Here is a 17,317-nt window from a genome sequence, read left to right on the forward strand (position 1 = left end):
AACCAAGTCACACTGGCACATGGAGGGTGGCATGTATATTTAGACTAGCTACTAAAGCTTACTAAAGTGATTACATAAACTAAAGCAGATGTGATTTAGTTTAACTCTGATCCTCTCAACTCCTCAGCCTTCTTGGTGAATTACTAACTTTTCACAATGCAGAGAAAAAGGTTGATGCCGGTGTTCTCTCTCTCTGTTGTCCATTTTTAAAGGAGTTTTAAACGGTCAGCAGCTGTATGGAGGAGAGGAGCTGGAAGGCCAGAGAGAGGCTGTATACAATTGTTCTGGAATACACAGGAAGTCTTTGAATCAGATTCTTGGAAAAGATGGGAAGTGGGTTTTCTCAGTAAGTAAGTCCCAAACACTGGAAGGTGAGGGTGAGCCATGCAGGCAGCTGCTCTCAACTTCCTGCCCCGAGAAGTCTGACAAGAACTGCTATTTTTCCTCTACAGCTATAGATGAGCCTTGGTGATTTAAATAGACGCTGAGGAAATGTATGTGATTAAAGTGTGATTGACAACACTTGACAAAACAAACATACTTTTTGGGGGGGAAATGTACGTACTGTGATATGTGGTTGTCTCACCTAGCTATCTGAAGATGAATGCACTAACTGTACGTCGATCTGGATAAGAGTGTCTGCTAAATGACTCAATGTCATGTAAATGAGTGTTGAGAGGGATCCCGTCTGTTTGGCGAGAGGGATCCCGTCTGTTTGGCGAGAGGGATCCCGTCTGTTTGGCGAGAGGGATCCCGTCTGTTTGGCGAGAGGGATCCCGTCTGTTTGGCGAGAGGGATCCCGTCTGTTTGGCGAGAGGGATCCCGTCTGTTTGGCGAGAGGGATCGCGTAACGTCTGTTTGGCGAGAGTTGTGAGAGGCTTAAGCCTGTAGATTACATTAGTGGTCCCAGATCACTCATCATGGCCTCATTGACTTGAGTAGGGAGGCCGTTCTTGTAATTGTATTTCTATGGCTATGGCCTCCCTGAACACAGCTCTTCTCTTCCTGTATTCCAGCTGTGGGGTGGAAGAGAATCTACATCACTGCAGTGTCCAGGGGTTACCTGAGGTCAATGTTAGTGAGTCACTCTCTAGGAAGAGAGTAACCCTTTCATACTGACTCAGTGCTGCTACCACCAAAACAAGGAATTGTGGGTGGGCAAGAGAACTGGTTTGAGTTTGAAAGCCGGACGTCGGTTATAAGGGTTGAAAGAGTTCATCTATACTCAGTGAACAGTAGCTACCTACAGTGACTTCAGGAAGTATTCAGACCCCTTAACCTTTTCCACATTTTGTTACGTTGCAGCCTTATTCTAAAATGGATTACATCGTTTTTTTTTCTCTCATCAATCAACATACAATACCCCTTAATTAATTTTTTACAAATGTATTAAAAACAACATAACTTTTTTACATAAGTTTGCAGACCTTTGCTATGAGACTCAGTTGAGCTCAGGTGCATCCTGTTTCCATTGATCATCCTTGAGATGTTTCTACAACTTGATTGGAGTCCACCTGTGGTAAATTCAATTGATTGGACATGATTTGGAAAGGCACACACCTGTCTAAATAAATGTCCTACAGTTGACAGTGCATGTCAGAGCAAAAACCAAGCCATGAGGTCGAAGGAATTGTCCGTATAGCTCCGAGACAGGATTGTTTCAAGGAACAGATCTGGGGAAGGGTACCAAAACATTTCTGCAGCATTGAAGGTCCCCAAGAACACAGTGGCCTCCATCATTCTTAAATGAAAGAAGTTTGGAACTACCAAGACCCTTCTTAGAGCTGGCCACCTGGCCAAACTGAGCAATCAGGGGAGAAGGGCCTTGGTCAGGGAGGTGACCAAGAACCAGATGGTAACTCTGACAGAGCTCCAGAGTTCCTCTGTGGAGATGGGAGAACCATCTCTGCAGCTCTCCACCAATCAGGCCTTTTATGGTAGAGTGGCTAGACAGAAGCTCTGTCTGTAAAAGGCACATGACAGCCCGCTTGCAGTTAATCTGGTCTGATGAAACCAAGATTGAACTCTTTGGCCTGAACGCCAAGCATCACGTCCGGAGGAAACCTGGAACCATCCCTACGGTGAAGCATGGTGGTGGCAGCATTATGCTGGGGGGATGTTTTTCAGCAGCAGGGACTGGGAGACCAGTCAAGATCAAGGGAAAGATGAACGGATGTACAGAGAGATCCTTGATGAAAACCTGCTCAAGCGCTCAGACTGGGGCGAAGGTTCACCTTCCAACAGGACAACGACCCTAAGCACATAGCCAAAACAAAGCAGGAGTGGATTCGGGACAAGTCTCTGAATGTCCTTGAGTGGCCCAGCCAGAGCCCGGACTTGAACCCGATCGAACATCTCCGGAGAGAACTGAAAATAACTGTGCAGCGACACTCCCCATCCAACCTGACAGAGCTTGAGGATCTGCAGAGAAAAATGGGAGAAACTCCCCAAATACAGGTGTGCCAAGCTTGTAGCGTCATACCCAAGAACACTCGAGGCTGTAATCGCTGCCAAAGGTGCTTCAACAAAGTACTGATTTAAAATGTCTGAATACTGGAAATGTGATATTTACATATTTTTATCCATTTGTAAAATTTTCTAAAAACCTGTTTTTGCATTGTCATTATGGGGTATTGTGTGTATATTGATGAGGAAAACAAACAATTTAGAATAAGGCTGTAACGTAACAAAATCCGGAAAAAGGGAAGGTCTAAATACTTTCCAAATGCACTGTACATTCATATCCTTGACAGTACTATACTAAGTATACAGTAGCTACCTGTATTCATATCCTCAACAGTACTATACTAAGTATACAGTAGCTACCTGTATTCACATCCTCAACAGTACTATACTAAGTATACAGTAGCTACCTGTATTCACATCCTCAACAGTACTATACTAAGTATACAGTAGCTACCTGTATTCACATCCTCAACAGTACTATACTAAGTATACAGTAGCTACCTGTATTCACATCCTCAACAGTACTATACTAAGTATACAGTAGCTACCTGTATTCACATCCTCAACAGTACTATACTAAGTATACAGTAGCTACCTGTATTCACATCCTCAACAGTACTATACTAAGTATACAGTAGCTACCTGTATTCACATCCTCAACAGTACTATACTAAGTATACAGTAGCTACCTGTATTCACATCCTCAACAGTACTATACTAAGTGTACAGTAGCTACCTGTATTCACATCCTCAACAGTACTATACTAAGTATACAGTAGCTACCTGTATTCACATCCTCAACAGTACTATACTACTACACACACACTGAATGTCTTAAAACCAGCTCTAAGAAGCAGGGAAATTGTGTCCCTCGAGGCACAGTCATGTCACTGCATGCTTTTCTCTGTTCCTTTTAAATAAAAGTAGCCATGTTGTCCTCCTCCTGCACACAGGACAACATGAGACTACAGCTACTGCTGCAGGAGGAATGTTCAACAGTAGCCATGTTGTTCTCCTCCTGCACACAGGACAGCATGATGAGACTATAGCTACTGCTGCAGGAGGAATGTTCTGCAGCGTGTGTGTGTGTGTCTTATTACATTCATTATCCTCCCCAACTCGTGTGTGTGTGTGTGTGTGTGTGTGTGTGTTCAGTACTTACAGTGTGTTTACCTTGCAGTGTTGAAGAGACAAGTGAGTCCTGAGGAGCTGCAGACCCCAGGAGGCCCTTACATAAAGAAGACATTCACAGTACGTCAGACACACACACACACACACACACACACACACACACACACACACACACACACACACACAGGAGGTGAGGAGGGTAATGAATGTAATGACATGCCATAGACTGTTCTCTCTGCTTCCGCACGGCAAGTGTTACCAGTGCCAAGTCTGACACCAGCAGGTTCCTGAACAGCTTCTATCCCCAAGCCATCAGACTGATAACCAGCTTCTATCCCCAAGCCATCAGACTGATAACCAGCTTCTATCCCCAAGCCATCAGACTGATAACCAGCTTCTATCCCCAAGCCATCAGACTGATAACCAGCTTCTATCCCCAAGCCATCAGACTGATAAACCAGCCTCTATCCCCAAGCCATCAGACTGATAACCAGCTTCTATCCCCAAGCCATCAGACTGATAACCAGCCTCTATCCCCAAGCCATCAGACTGATAACCAGCTTCTATCCCCAAGCCATCAGACTGATAACCAGCCTCTATCCCCAAGCCATCAGACTGATAACCAGCCTCTATCCCCAAGCCATCAGACTGATAACCAGCTTCTATTCCCAAGCCATCAGACTGATAACCAGCTTCTATCCCCAAGCCATCAGACTGATAACCAGCCTCTATCCCTAAGCCAGCAGACTGATAACCCGGCTTCTATCCCCAAGCCAGCAGACTGATAACCCGGCTTCTATCCCCAAGCCATCAGACTGATAACCAGCTTCTATCCCCAAGCCATCAGACTGATAACCCGGCTTCTATCCCCAAGCCAGCAGACTGATAACCAGCTTCTATCCCCAAGCCATCAGACTGATAACCAGCTTCTATCCCCAAGCCATCAGACTGATAACCCGGCTTCTATCCCCAAGCCATCAGACTGATAACCCGGCTTCTATCCCCAAGCCATCAGACTGATAACCCGGCTTCTATCCCCAAGCCATCAGACTGATAACCCGGCTTCTATCCCCAAGCCAGCACACTGATAACCCGGCTTCTATCCCCAAGCCAGCACACTGATAACCCGGCCTCTATCCCCAAGCCAGCACACTGATAACCCGGCCTCTATCCCCAAGCCAGCACACTGATAACCCGGCCTCTATCCCCAAGCCAGCACACTGATAACCCGGACTCTATCCCCAAGCCAGCACACTGATAACCCGGACTCTATCCCCAAGCCAGCACACTGATAACCCGGACTCTATCCCCAAGCCAGCACACTGATAACCCGGACTCTATCCCCAAGCCAGCACACTGATAACCCGGACTCTATCCCCAAGCCAGCACACTGATAACCCGGACTCTATCCCCAAGCCAGCACACTGATAACCCGGACTCTATCCCCAAGCCAGCACACTGATAACCCGGACTCTATCCCCAAGCCAGCACACTGATAACCCGGACTCTATCCCCAAGCCAGCACACTGATAACCCGGACTCTATCCCCAAGCCAGCACACTGATAACCCGGACTCTATCCCCAAGCCAGCAGACTGATAACCCGGACTCTATCCCCAAGCCAGCAGACTGACTCTACACACACACACACACACACACACACAGGCACATACAATCATCATTTACACTGCTAATACTCTGTTTATCATATATTCTGTTGCCTAGTCACCTTACCCATATACATATCTACCTCTATCACTCCAGTATCCCTGCACATTGTTAATATGGTACTGAACTGACCCTGTATATATACAATGCCTTCAGAAATAATTGCCTTATTCAAATGTTGTTACAGCCTGAATTCAAAATAGATTAAGTAGTGTTTTTCTCGCCCATCTACACACAATACCCCATCATGACAAAGCGAAAATATGTTTTTAGACATTTTTGCAAATTTAGTGAAAATGAAATACAGCAATATCTAATTTACATAAGAGTTCACCTTTGACAGCGATTTACAGCTGTGAGTCTTTCTGGGTAAGTCTCTAAGAGCTTTCCACACCTGGATTGTACAATATTTTCCCATTTCAGCTCTGTCAGGTTGGTTGTTGATCATTGCTAGACAGATATTTTCAAGTCTTGCCATAGATTTTCATGCCAATTTAAGTCAAAACTAACTAGGCCACTCAGGAACATTCAATGTCGTCTTGGTAACCAACTCCAGTGTATATTTGGCCTTATATTTTAGGTTATTGTCCTGCTGAAAGGTGAATTCATCTCCCAGTGTCTGTTGGAAAGCAGACTGAACCAGGTTTTCCTCTAAGATTTTGCCTGTGCTTAGCTTTATACCATTTATTTTTACCCTAAAAAAACAATACTCCCTCGTCCTTGCCGATAACCAGCATACCCATAACATGATGCAGTCACCACCATGCTTGAAAATATGAAGAGTGGTACTCAGTGACGTGTGGTGTTGGATTTGGCCCAAACATAACGCTTTGTATTCTGGACATTTTTTTTCTCCGCTTTTCCCTGGCCTGTGGTTGAATCTGTTTTTGAAATTCACTGCTCAACTGAGGGACCTTACAATTATCTGTATGTGTGGGGTACAGAGATGAGGTAGTCATTCAAAACGCATGTTAAACACTTATTGCACAGAGTGAGTCCATGCAACTTGTTAAGCACATTTTTACTCCTGAACTTATTTAAGCTTCCCATAACAAAGGTGTTGAATACTTATTGATGCAAGACATTCAGCTTTTCATTTTTTTATTAATTTGTAAAAATGTTTAAAAACATAATTCCACTTTGACGTTATGGGGTATTGTTTGTAGGCCAGTGACACCAAATCTCAATTGAATTCCGTTTTAATCCAGGCTGTAACACAACAAAATGTGTAATAAATCAAGAGGTGTGAATACTTTCTGAAGGCACTGTAGGTTTTTACTTTCTCCTGTGATATTTTTTATAAATCCTTACGTTACAACATAATGGTAGTTTACTGGTAAAGTTTCCAGTAATTAAACCCTCCCTTTGCCACCCAAAACCACACACACGCACAAACATTCTACTGTCACCGGAAGATGGCATGGCCACATCCCACACACACTGTGGAAAAGTCTCTGGTCTGCATGGTCTGATCCAGAGGATTCTCCCCCTTACTGGGTCTGATATTCACCAGGGAACCAGGCTGAATACACTACTGATACCAGTTCATATTAGACTGGGTGGGACATAATCACTCCTAACAGACTGACTGGATTGGCTCTGGGCTCTGCCTTAGATGACCCTCTTGTGTTCTGAAATGGAATGCTTGTCTGTGTAGATTCTTGGAAGCCTCATGAGAGAGCTCTGATAAGGGCTATGTTACAGCACGCGCAAACACACACACACACACACACACACAGCATACAGTGGTTTACTATCCTTGTGGGGAACAAAAACATGTATTTCCATAATCCTTACTGTAAGCCTAACCCCTAACCCTAAAATAGCCTCTGTCCTCGTGGGGGTGCAGGAAATGTCCCCTACTTTTGGGGAATTCCAGTATCCACGAGGATAGTAATATACATGAACACACACACACACAGAACAGACACGCGCCGAACACACACACACACAACACAGTTAAAAACAACACTTCATGTTACTTCTGCATAACAAACATTACAGTTCCTGACAGATACATTTTAGAGAATGATGAAACATCAAAATCATCCTACAACACTGTTGTTGCATCTCATGTCATGCCCCTGTAGCACGGTGCCAGCCCCTGTAGCACGGTGCCAGCCCCTGTAGCACGGTGCCAGCCCCTGTAGCACGGTGCCAGCCCCTGTTGTTTCTAGCTCTCTACTTTGCTTTTATGCTCTTTTAAATACATTTTGACTTGAACTTGACTGCCTCCTCAGATCGTGGGGGATGCAGTGGGCTGGGGCTTCGTGGTGCGGGGCAGTAAGCCCTGCCACATCCAGGCTGTCGACCCCAGTGGTCCCGCAGCTGCAGCTGGAATGAAGGTATGTAACACACACACTCATACACATACCATCACACGCACCATGGCACACACACACATACTCCACTGCCAGCTGGGAGTAGAGAGCACTGACCTAAACAATGGGGAGGGGAGGCGGGATGTGGGGGAGGAAGGGAGAGCGGCCAAGGGAATTAGTGAGGGAGGAGAGAGGGGGCAGGGTGAGGAGAGGGGGCAGGAGAAGAAGTGAGAGAGGGTTCAGGAGAGGAGAGATGTGGAAGAGAGGGGCAGGGTGAGGAGAGAGACCAGGGGAAGGAGTGAGTGAGGGAGGGGAACAGGGAGAAGGGGAACAGGGAGAGGGGGAGAAAGGGGGAGGAGAGCAGAGCAGAAGGAAGGGGGAGGAGAGAAGTGAACTAAGACAAAGGAGCCGTAGCTAAAATAACTTTAGTAAAAAAAAAAGCTGTTATCAATATGGAAGATATAGTATCACTTATGTCACATTTTATCACCTTAAAAAACATGTGCTATGTTTCTCCCTCCGCTCCCCTTTCTCCTCATCTCCTCTCCTCTCGCCCCCTTCCCCTCCCTTTCTCCTCATCTCCTCTCCTCTCTCCCCCTTCCCCTCATCTCCTCTAAGTCGAGAGCAGAGCTGGCTCCATCCCATAGAAATCAAGCTGATGCAGTAATAACGGATCTGTGCAGCCAAGGGTTGTGTCCCAAATGGCGCCCTATGTAGTGCACTACTTTAGACCATAGACCTATGGGCCCTGTTCAAACGTAGTGCACTACATAGGGAATACTGTGATATTCTGGACACAGGCAAGTCAGTTACGCAACACTAAATGCTGTTCTCTCTGCATGGTTGTTGATGCTTCTTATATAAGCCATGTTGGTCAGACAGTCTGAAGACTTGCGTTTACTGCCTGCCTTTCCTCTGTGGTAAAACAGGCTCTGACTGAAGCCTTGCGTTTACTGCCTGCCTTTCCTCTGTGGTAAAACAGGCTCTGACTGAAGCCTTGCGTTTACTGCCTGCCTTTCCTCTGTGGTAAAACAGGCTCTGACTGAAGCCTTGCGTTTACTGCCTGCCTTTCCTCTGTGGTAAAACAGGCTCTGACTGAAGCCTTGTGTTTACTGTCTGCCTTTCCTCTGTGGTAAAACAGGCTCTGACTGAAGCCTTGCGTTTACTGCCTGCCTTTCCTCTGTGGTAAAACAGGCTCTGACTGAAGCCTTGCATTTTCTGCCTGCCTTTCCTCTGTGGTAAAACAGGCTCTGACTCTCACGTTGATCACATGCTGCTGCCTCTTAAACAGTGGCTATCCACTCGGTATGGCACTAAAAGCGAGTCACAGCTCTTGAAGTGGCCCATAAACACTCATTCTATGGGGACCTTTGGAAGGAGATAATGACAGTTGACTCACTGCTTCCAAATGTTACGTCTACCGTTGCTAGTGCGGCAGTTTTATAATGTTGGTCTAACGTTGCCAGAGTTGAGGCAGAACATCTCCGTCATGGCAACCACAGCCATGTAATGCATATAATCAGACACCACAACAGGAGACAGTAGAGGTCTGCTGAGACTCGGACCACAACAGGAGACAGTAGAGGTCTGCTGAGACTCGGACCACAACAGGAGACAGTAGAGGTCTGCTGAGACTCGGACCACAACAGGAGACAGTAGAGGTCTGCTGAGACTCGGACCACAACAGGAGACAGTAGAGGTCTGCTGAGACTCGAACCACAACAGGAGACAGTAGAGGTCTGCTGAGACACAGACCACAACAGGAGACAGTAGAGGTCTGCTGAGACTCGGACCACAACAGGAGACAGTAGAGGTCTGCTGAGACTCGGACCACAACAGGAGACAGTAGAGGTCTGCTGAGACTCGGACCACAACAGGAGACAGTAGAGGTCTGCTGAGACTCGGACCACAACAGGAGACAGTAGAGGTCTGCTGAGACTCGGGCCACAACGGTAGAGGTCTGCTGAGACTCGGGCCACAACGGTAGAGGTCTGCTGAGACTCGGGCCACAACGGTAGAGGTCTGCTGAGACTCGGGCCACAACGGTAGAGGTCTGCTGAGACTCGGGCCACAACGCGTAGAGGTCTGCTGAGACTCGGGCCACAACGCGGTAGAGGTCTGCTGAGACTCGGGCCCCAACGGTAGAGGTCTGCTGAGACTCGGGCCCCAACGGTAGAGGTCTGCTGAGACTCGGGCCCCAACGGTAGAGGTCTGCTGAGACTCGGGCCCCAACGGTAGAGGTCTGCTGAGACTCGGGCCCCAACAGGAGACGTAGAGGTCTGCTGAGACTCGGGCCCACAACGGTAGAGGTCTGCTGAGACTCGGGCCACAACGGTAGAGGTCTGCTGAGACTCGGGCCACAACGGTAGAGGTCTGCTGAGACTCGGGCCACAACGGTAGAGGTCTGCTGAGACTCGGGCCACAACGGTAGAGGTCTGCTGAGACTCGGGCCACAACGGTAGAGGTCTGCTGAGACTCGGAGACATTTAGCTAAACAGATTCAGCAGGTACAAGATGAACATGCATTTAAAAGCAGAAGTTTCATGCTGTAAACCACCTGGATAAACATCTCAAATGTAGGATATCTTAATCCTAGTCCCAGTATAGTAACATTTAGAGTACGGCTGAATTAATCTGCTTGAGTCACCTGTCAAATGTTCTTCTATCCGTCTCCAATCATCTGGAGTGATTGGTAAAGAAAAATATAACACAGAACAATGACTTATACCCTGCAGCAGTGGTAACGCAGAACAATGACTTATACCCTGCAGCAGTGGTAACACAGAACAATGACTTATACCCTGCAGCAGTGGTAACACAGAACAATGACTTATACCCTGTAGCAGTGGTAACGCAGAACAATGACTTATACCCTGCAGCAGTGGTAACGCAGAACAATGACTTATACCCTGCAGCAGTGGTAACGCAGAACAATGACTTATACCCTGCAGCAGTGGTAACGCAGAACAATGACTTATACCCTGCAGCAGTGGTAACACAGAACAATGACTTATACCCTGCAGCAGTGGTAACACAGAACAATGACTTATACCCTGCAGCAGTGGTAACGCAGAACAATGACTTATACCCTGCAGCAGTGGTAACACAGAACAATGACTTATACCCTGCAGCAGTGGTAACACAGAACAATGACTTATACCCTGCAGCAGTGGTAACACAGAACAATGACTTATACCCTGCAGCAGTGGTAACGCAGAACAATGACTTATACCCTGCAGCAGTGGTAACGCAGAACAATGACTTATACCCTGCAGCAGTGGTAACGCAGAACAATGACTTATACCCTGCAGCAGTGGTAACGCAGAACAATGACTTATACCCTGCAGCAGTGGTAACGCAGAACAATGACTTATACCCTGCAGCAGTGGTAACGCAGAACAATGACTTATACCCTGCAGTTTAACATGGCTCCTTCTCTACAAATTCTCTGCAGCCTAAGATCCAGTATCTCATTCATTTCAGCCACAGCCTGGCCATGAAACAGTTAACAAAAGCTTTTTCTTAGAAATCCTCAAGTGCCCTTTTCTAGGAGTATTAACTCCTGAGTGACTGGGGCCCTCTGGGTAATGGTTGACCCGTTGCCAAGAAAAATAAGGGATTGTGTTTTGATGTAAATTGCAGCGAGGGGATGCTCTAGAATTCCTTCACTACATGAAATAAGGGCGAAGTTGACTCAATGACCTGTCATGTGGCAGCCATAGAACCATGTTGCCAAACAGTCCTAAAACATGTTTGTTTTTGCCAACACACTGACTGTTGCAATAGTGAGTCAGCAATCAAAATTAGAAAGGTGTGTTTCTGTTTAGTCCATAACTGAGCTAACTCTCCTCTCCCTTTCTCTGTGTTTCTCCCATCGAGAGCTAACTCTCCTCTCCCTTTCTCTGTGTTTCTCCCATCGAGAGCTAACTCTCCTCTCCCTTTCTCTGTGTTTCTCCCATCGAGAGCTAACTCTCCTCTCCCTTTCTCTGTGTTTCTCCCATCGAGAGCTAACTCTCCTCTCCCTTTCTCTGTGTTTCTCCCATCGAGAGCTAACTCTCCTCTCCCTTTCTCTGTGTTTCTCCCATCGAGAGCTAACTCTCCTCTCCCTTTCTCTGTGTTTCTCCCATCGAGAGCTAACTCTCCTCTCCCTTTCTCTGTGTTTCTCCCATCGAGAGCTAACTCTCCTCTCCCTTTCTCTGTGTTTCTCCCATCGAGAGCTAACTCTCCTCTCCCTTTCTCTGTGTTTCTCCCATCGAGAGCTAACTCTCCTCTCCCTTTCTCTGTGTTTCTCCCATCGAGAGCTAACTCTCCTCTCCCTTTCTCTGTGTTTCTCCCATCGAGAGCTAACTCTCCTCTCCCTTTCTCTGTGTTTCTCCCATCGAGAGCTAACTCTCCTCTCCCTTTCTCTGTGTTTCTCCCATCGAGAGCTAACTCTCCTCTCCCTTTCTCTGTGTTTCTCCCATAGAGAAATGCATGTGTAGACATGGCTAACTCCTCTGTTCCTCTCCCTCTAGGTGTGTCAGTTTGTGATCTCGGTCAACGGGCTAAACGTGCTGTCTCTGGACTACAGGACAGTCAGTAACCTCATCCTGACCGGGCCCAGGACCGTTGTCATGGAAGTCATGGAGGAAGCAGATTACTGAAGAGGCAGGCTATCACGTGGCAGGGGGCGTGGCTGAGCAGAGTAGACCCAAGGCAGACCCTAAAGGCACCATAGAGATAGAAGTGCCTTTATGGAACTCTATGGGAAACTCTCTGAGCTTCTAACTCTATGGGGAAACTCTCTCTGGGCTTCTAACTCTATGGGGAAACTCTCTCTGGGCTTCTAACTCTATGGGAAACTCTCTCTGGGCTTCTAACTCTATGGGGAAACTCTCTCTGGGCTTCTAACTCTATGGGGAAACTCTCTCTCTGGGCTTCTAACTCTATGGGAAACTCTCTCTGGGCTTCTAACTCTATGGGAAACTCTCTCTGGGCTTCTAACTCTATGGGAAACTCTCTCTGGGCTTCTAACTCTATGGGAAACTCTCTCTGGGCTTCTAACTCTATGGGGAAACTCTCTCTGGGCTTCTAACTCTATGGGGAAACTCTCTCTGGGCTTCTAACTCTATGGGGAAACTCTCTCTGGGCTTCTAACTCTATGGGGAAACTCTCTCTGGGCTTCTAACTCTATGGGGAAACTCTCTCTGGGCTTCTAACTCTATGGGAAACTCTCTCTGGGCTTCTAACTCTATGGGAAACTCTCTCTGGGCTTCTAACTCTATGGGAAACTCTCTCTGGGCTTCTAACTCTATGGGAAACTCTCTCTGGGCTTCTAACTCTATGGGAAACTCTCTCTGGGCTTCTAACTCTATGGGGAAACTCTCTCTGGGCTTCTAACTCTATGGGGAAACTCTCTCTGGGCTTCTAACTCTATGGGGAAACTCTCTCTGGGCTTCTAACTCTATGGGGAAACTCTCTCTGGGCTTCTAACTCTATGGGGAAACTCTCTCTGGGCTTCTAACTCTATGGGAAACTCTCTCTGGGCTTCTAACTCTATGGGAAACTCTCTCTGGGCTTCTAACTCTATGGGGAAACTCTCTCTGGGCTTCTAACTCTATGGGAAACTCTCTCTCTGGGCTTCTAACTCTATGGGGAAACTCTCTCTGGGCTTCTAACTCTATGGGAAACTCTCTCTCTGGGCTTCTAACTCTAGGAAAGACTCAGTCAAGCTCTGCCAGCCACCACCCACTGTCTCTTTCCTATTGGACACTGCTTCCCTCTGTAGGCCTCCAATAGAACTGCTTGGAGAAGAGAGGGGACATTAGCTACTCTGTTAGATACACACATCTTGTTATTGTCCTCCTGTCTCATCTGTCTAGTTGATGTTGAGACGGCAGATGGACCCTGATAACATAACAGCCCCCTGCTCCATGATTAGGGAGCTGTGCTCTGCTGTCCCCTTCTGGGTTCTCACGGTCTCCTGTGGGCTGGGCTGGGTTTCTTTATGTATTGATGGTACTACCTACCCATGTATGAAGCTGTGTGGGGAGAGACACTTCTGGACCTGTCTAGATCTGTCTTTCTCCATCCCAGGACGAGATGTGAAGTTCAAGACAGACCTGAAGGAGACAGACAGCATATCATCCAGGACAGACCTGAAGGAGACAGACAGCATATCATCCAGGACAGACCTGAAGGAGACAGACAGCATATCATCCGGGACAGACCTGAAGGAGACAGACAGCATATCATTCGGGACAGACCGGAAGGAGACAGACAGCATATCATTCGGGACAGGAGTGTGAAGCATTAGCAAGTGACTGTTCAATCCGCTGCGCCACATGATAATGCAAACCACGTCCAACTAATCCACAGCTATTTGGGTGTGTAACACAGATACCAACCTGGTTACACTGTGTAGTTGTGTATAGATCACTCACTATACATTGTGGTAGTTGTGTGAAGTTGGCCTTCGTTTAACCAAGCAAACAGGGTTGAATAATGTTCATGTTTATGCAGGACTAATTGTTGTCAATGATGTGTCTTTTCCCAGTACACTTAGGGCGAGTTTCCCGGACAACAAATCCTGGACTAAAAAGTCTAAATCAATGGATAATCTCCATTTGAAAGTGTTTTTTTTTTTTTTAAGTCCAAGATTATTCTTTGTTCGGGAAACCGTCCCTTGAAGACAAAGTAGGTAGCTACTAGCTAGTTAATGAGGTAACACTTGACTGGATGGTTCCGTTCTACTGTCTGTAGGGCTGAATATCATGGTTATAATTACCACATAAAGGATATGACTCAGTATGTAGACAAAAAGCTTGTGCTACTAACAACTACCTTCACTCTGTCATGACACAACAAACCATTACCCATCAGGCCCCTTTCCCAGACATGCTTTTTGCCTAGTCTTAGACTAGAAAGCAAGCTGAATGGAGAGTCTCTGTTGAAAGAGCTTTTTAGTCCAGGGAAACTGCTCGTAGTGATATAAATGGGGTGGTTTGCATAGTTTTCTAAGATTTATAATGTGTAATGACCGTGATGAGTCCGTTTTTCTAGCACCGGCATTGAGGCCTATGACGACACCCACCTGTTACCGTTAGCCGAATGTTAATGTCGTATATCCACTATAGTCCCTAGTCTTTCAAAAGTGGCATGTTCTGCACTACCGTAAATTCTATAATATATGGATATGTTAACATATATATTTAATGTAGATCTATGTATGGATTTAGGCTGACTAAGGCACTTTAAATATGAAAATAACTGTTTGCATCAGTTTGTTTTCTAGTTAAAATGTCAAATTGTTAATGTGTTAAGACGTCACAATACTGTACCATCCTGAAACATAAACGTATTAAGAATTAGCAACCCATTTTATTTGCCATCAGACCCGATCTACTTGTATTTAAGAAGGAAAAAGGGTTTTATTTCGGTAGCTAGCTGTGAATTTAAAGTAGAAGAACTATTGATGGCATGAGAAAAACAATCTATGGCAGTATTTAATAACTGTATGATAACAGAATCATCTGTAGTTCAGTGTACCAGGTCAACTGTTGTCTTATGACATCACTTCCTGGTCAGATAAAGTAGCCTAGATTCATTGTAAGATTTAATAATAAAAAAATAGCAGTACAAGCTCTATGTTCTTCATGTTCACCTTTCTTCAATATGCGGTGTTGTTATTTACCATAATGTCAAGCCTCAAATCATAGGTTTGGTTTTTTTTATTTGGAAAACAACAGTCACTTTGACAAGCTAGGATTCTGTCCCTTTTTTAATAATGTGGTTAAATGTGTAAAGCAACGAAATGCATAATTCAAGAAACTATGTAAGTGTATGAAATGCTTGCTTACAATCCAGGGTTCGTTTTTCAGGACTGATACAATATCATTGGTTAGCTCTCACTAAGAACATTAGACATCAGTGATTGGGTGAATGGCTGCTCTCACTAAGAACATTAGACATCAGTGATTGGGTGAATGGCTGCATTGCATGAGGTTTTCTGGTATATATTTTTACCCATTTCTACTCCTCCACGTAGTTTCACTGTTGTTCTGTAATTAATTATTGGTTCTGTCATACAAGGAAAGGCTTGTGTTGTTTGTTAAGCAAGAACTTAGAGAAATGCACATTACGATGAGTCATTTTATACTAAAGCTGTTTTGGGTTACACTTTACTGAAAGCATCCAGGTTAAAATGCATGATAACTTGTTATTAGCATGAGCCTTTTATAATGTCTTATCAGACTTATAAAAATGCTCATCATGTATTAACACCTGTGTGCTTTAAACGGACACAATGACCAGAAAGAGCTGGAAATCCAGTCATTATTGGACTTTTAATGTGCCAAGTTATAATCTTGAAACATTTGCCTTAATAACTTTTGATTTTGCTGCTAGTCATCTAATATTTGAATATCTTCTGTTATCCATAAAGGGTTCACTATGCAATCCTCTTCCTGATCTGTCTTACTATACTAACCTTCTGCTGCTTATTTTACAGACTGATCATCTTTTATTTCTTGACAATCAGTGTTCTCTTGATACACAAGGTCTGCGTTCCAAATGGTAGTGCACTACTTTTGACCAGGGCCCAGTGGGGGGTTATATCACTATATAGGGAATAGAATGCCATTTGAGACGCAACCGAGATCTGAACAGCACATAGACTGACGACAGAACGGATAGAGCTACAACCTGCCACGTACTCTCTGCTTCCTAGCAGGTTTTACTCATGGTAATGAATCAATGACTTTTTGATAAAAATAAAAATCAGTTTATTTTTACCAGTCAGCAGCTCATTTAAAGGGATTCATTAATCTACAGATCCTTATGTTCATTAATAATCTATGTAGATTTAATGATCTAGATGATATAGTCACTGCGTGAGCCCAGAGTGTAAAGGCTTTAATAGCAGGTTGTGTACATACATTTGATAAAATACATTGTGTGGATAAATGAATGTCAGGACAATGAGAATAAATAAGCTCACATATGGTATCACGTCTGTTGTGCAATGCAGCTAAAGGCATACAGTTCATATGTAAAGTTCAAATGTAAAGTTCATGTGTTTAAATAAACATACTGGTTTGGTTCAAAATATGTCTTTACTTATTTATGGCAGCATACTTCCTGTTAAAGTTTGGTGAAATGACCTAACTAATCATGTATTAATTAATGATTAGTAAATATTCCCAAACTAAGGCCCACTCTCAGATGGACCACTTGGTCTTTATATCAGGTGTATTCAACTCTGACCCGACGAGGTCTGGAACCTGCTGCTTTTCTGTTCTACCTAAACATTAACTGCACCCACCTGGTGTCCCAGATCTAAATCAGTCTCTGATTAGAGGGGAACAATGACTGGTGTCTCAGATCTAAATCAGTCCCTTATTAGAGTGGAACAATGACTGGTGTCTCAGATCTAAATCAGTCCCTTATTAGAGTGGAACAATGACTGGTGTCCCAGATCTAAATCAGTCTCTGATTAGAGTGGAACAATTACTGGCGTCTCATCTCCGGTCTAAATCAGTCCCTTATTAAAGGGAAACAATGACTGGTTAATCCCTACCATTGTGACGCAGAGTTGTCATAATGCTTCAGTAATTGTACATTACACCAGGGGCGTCAGTAGACACAATATAAGTAACCTAATTTATGTCCCTTTAACTGCCCTGAATGCCTCTACTGATCCTACAGCTATTGTATGCAGTAATCATGTGCCTATGAACCAGATTTATACTGTTA

General features: G+C 45.1%; 1 protein-coding gene across 6 annotated transcripts in view; it reads left to right on the forward strand.

The window, feature by feature from the left end:
* The window catches only part of LOC106573152 (DEP domain-containing mTOR-interacting protein), a 61,128-nt gene extending 44,458 nt beyond the window's left edge, over window positions 1-16,670 (forward strand). For all 6 annotated transcript variants that reach the window (XM_045696667.1, XM_045696670.1, XM_045696659.1 and 3 more), the window contains 3 exons: window positions 3,647-3,717; window positions 7,505-7,609; window positions 12,100-16,670. In XM_045696667.1, the coding sequence (XP_045552623.1) occupies window positions 3,647-3,717; window positions 7,505-7,609; window positions 12,100-12,228 (305 nt within the window). In that variant the 3' untranslated portion in view covers window positions 12,229-16,670. The remainder of the gene's footprint in view (window positions 1-3,646; window positions 3,718-7,504; window positions 7,610-12,099) is intronic.
* Window positions 16,671-17,317: the final 647 nt, after the last annotated feature.

The sequence above is a fragment of the Salmo salar genome, chromosome ssa02 (genome assembly GCF_905237065.1).
Source record: "Salmo salar chromosome ssa02, Ssal_v3.1, whole genome shotgun sequence".
Classification (NCBI taxonomy): domain Eukaryota; kingdom Metazoa; phylum Chordata; class Actinopteri; order Salmoniformes; family Salmonidae; genus Salmo; species Salmo salar.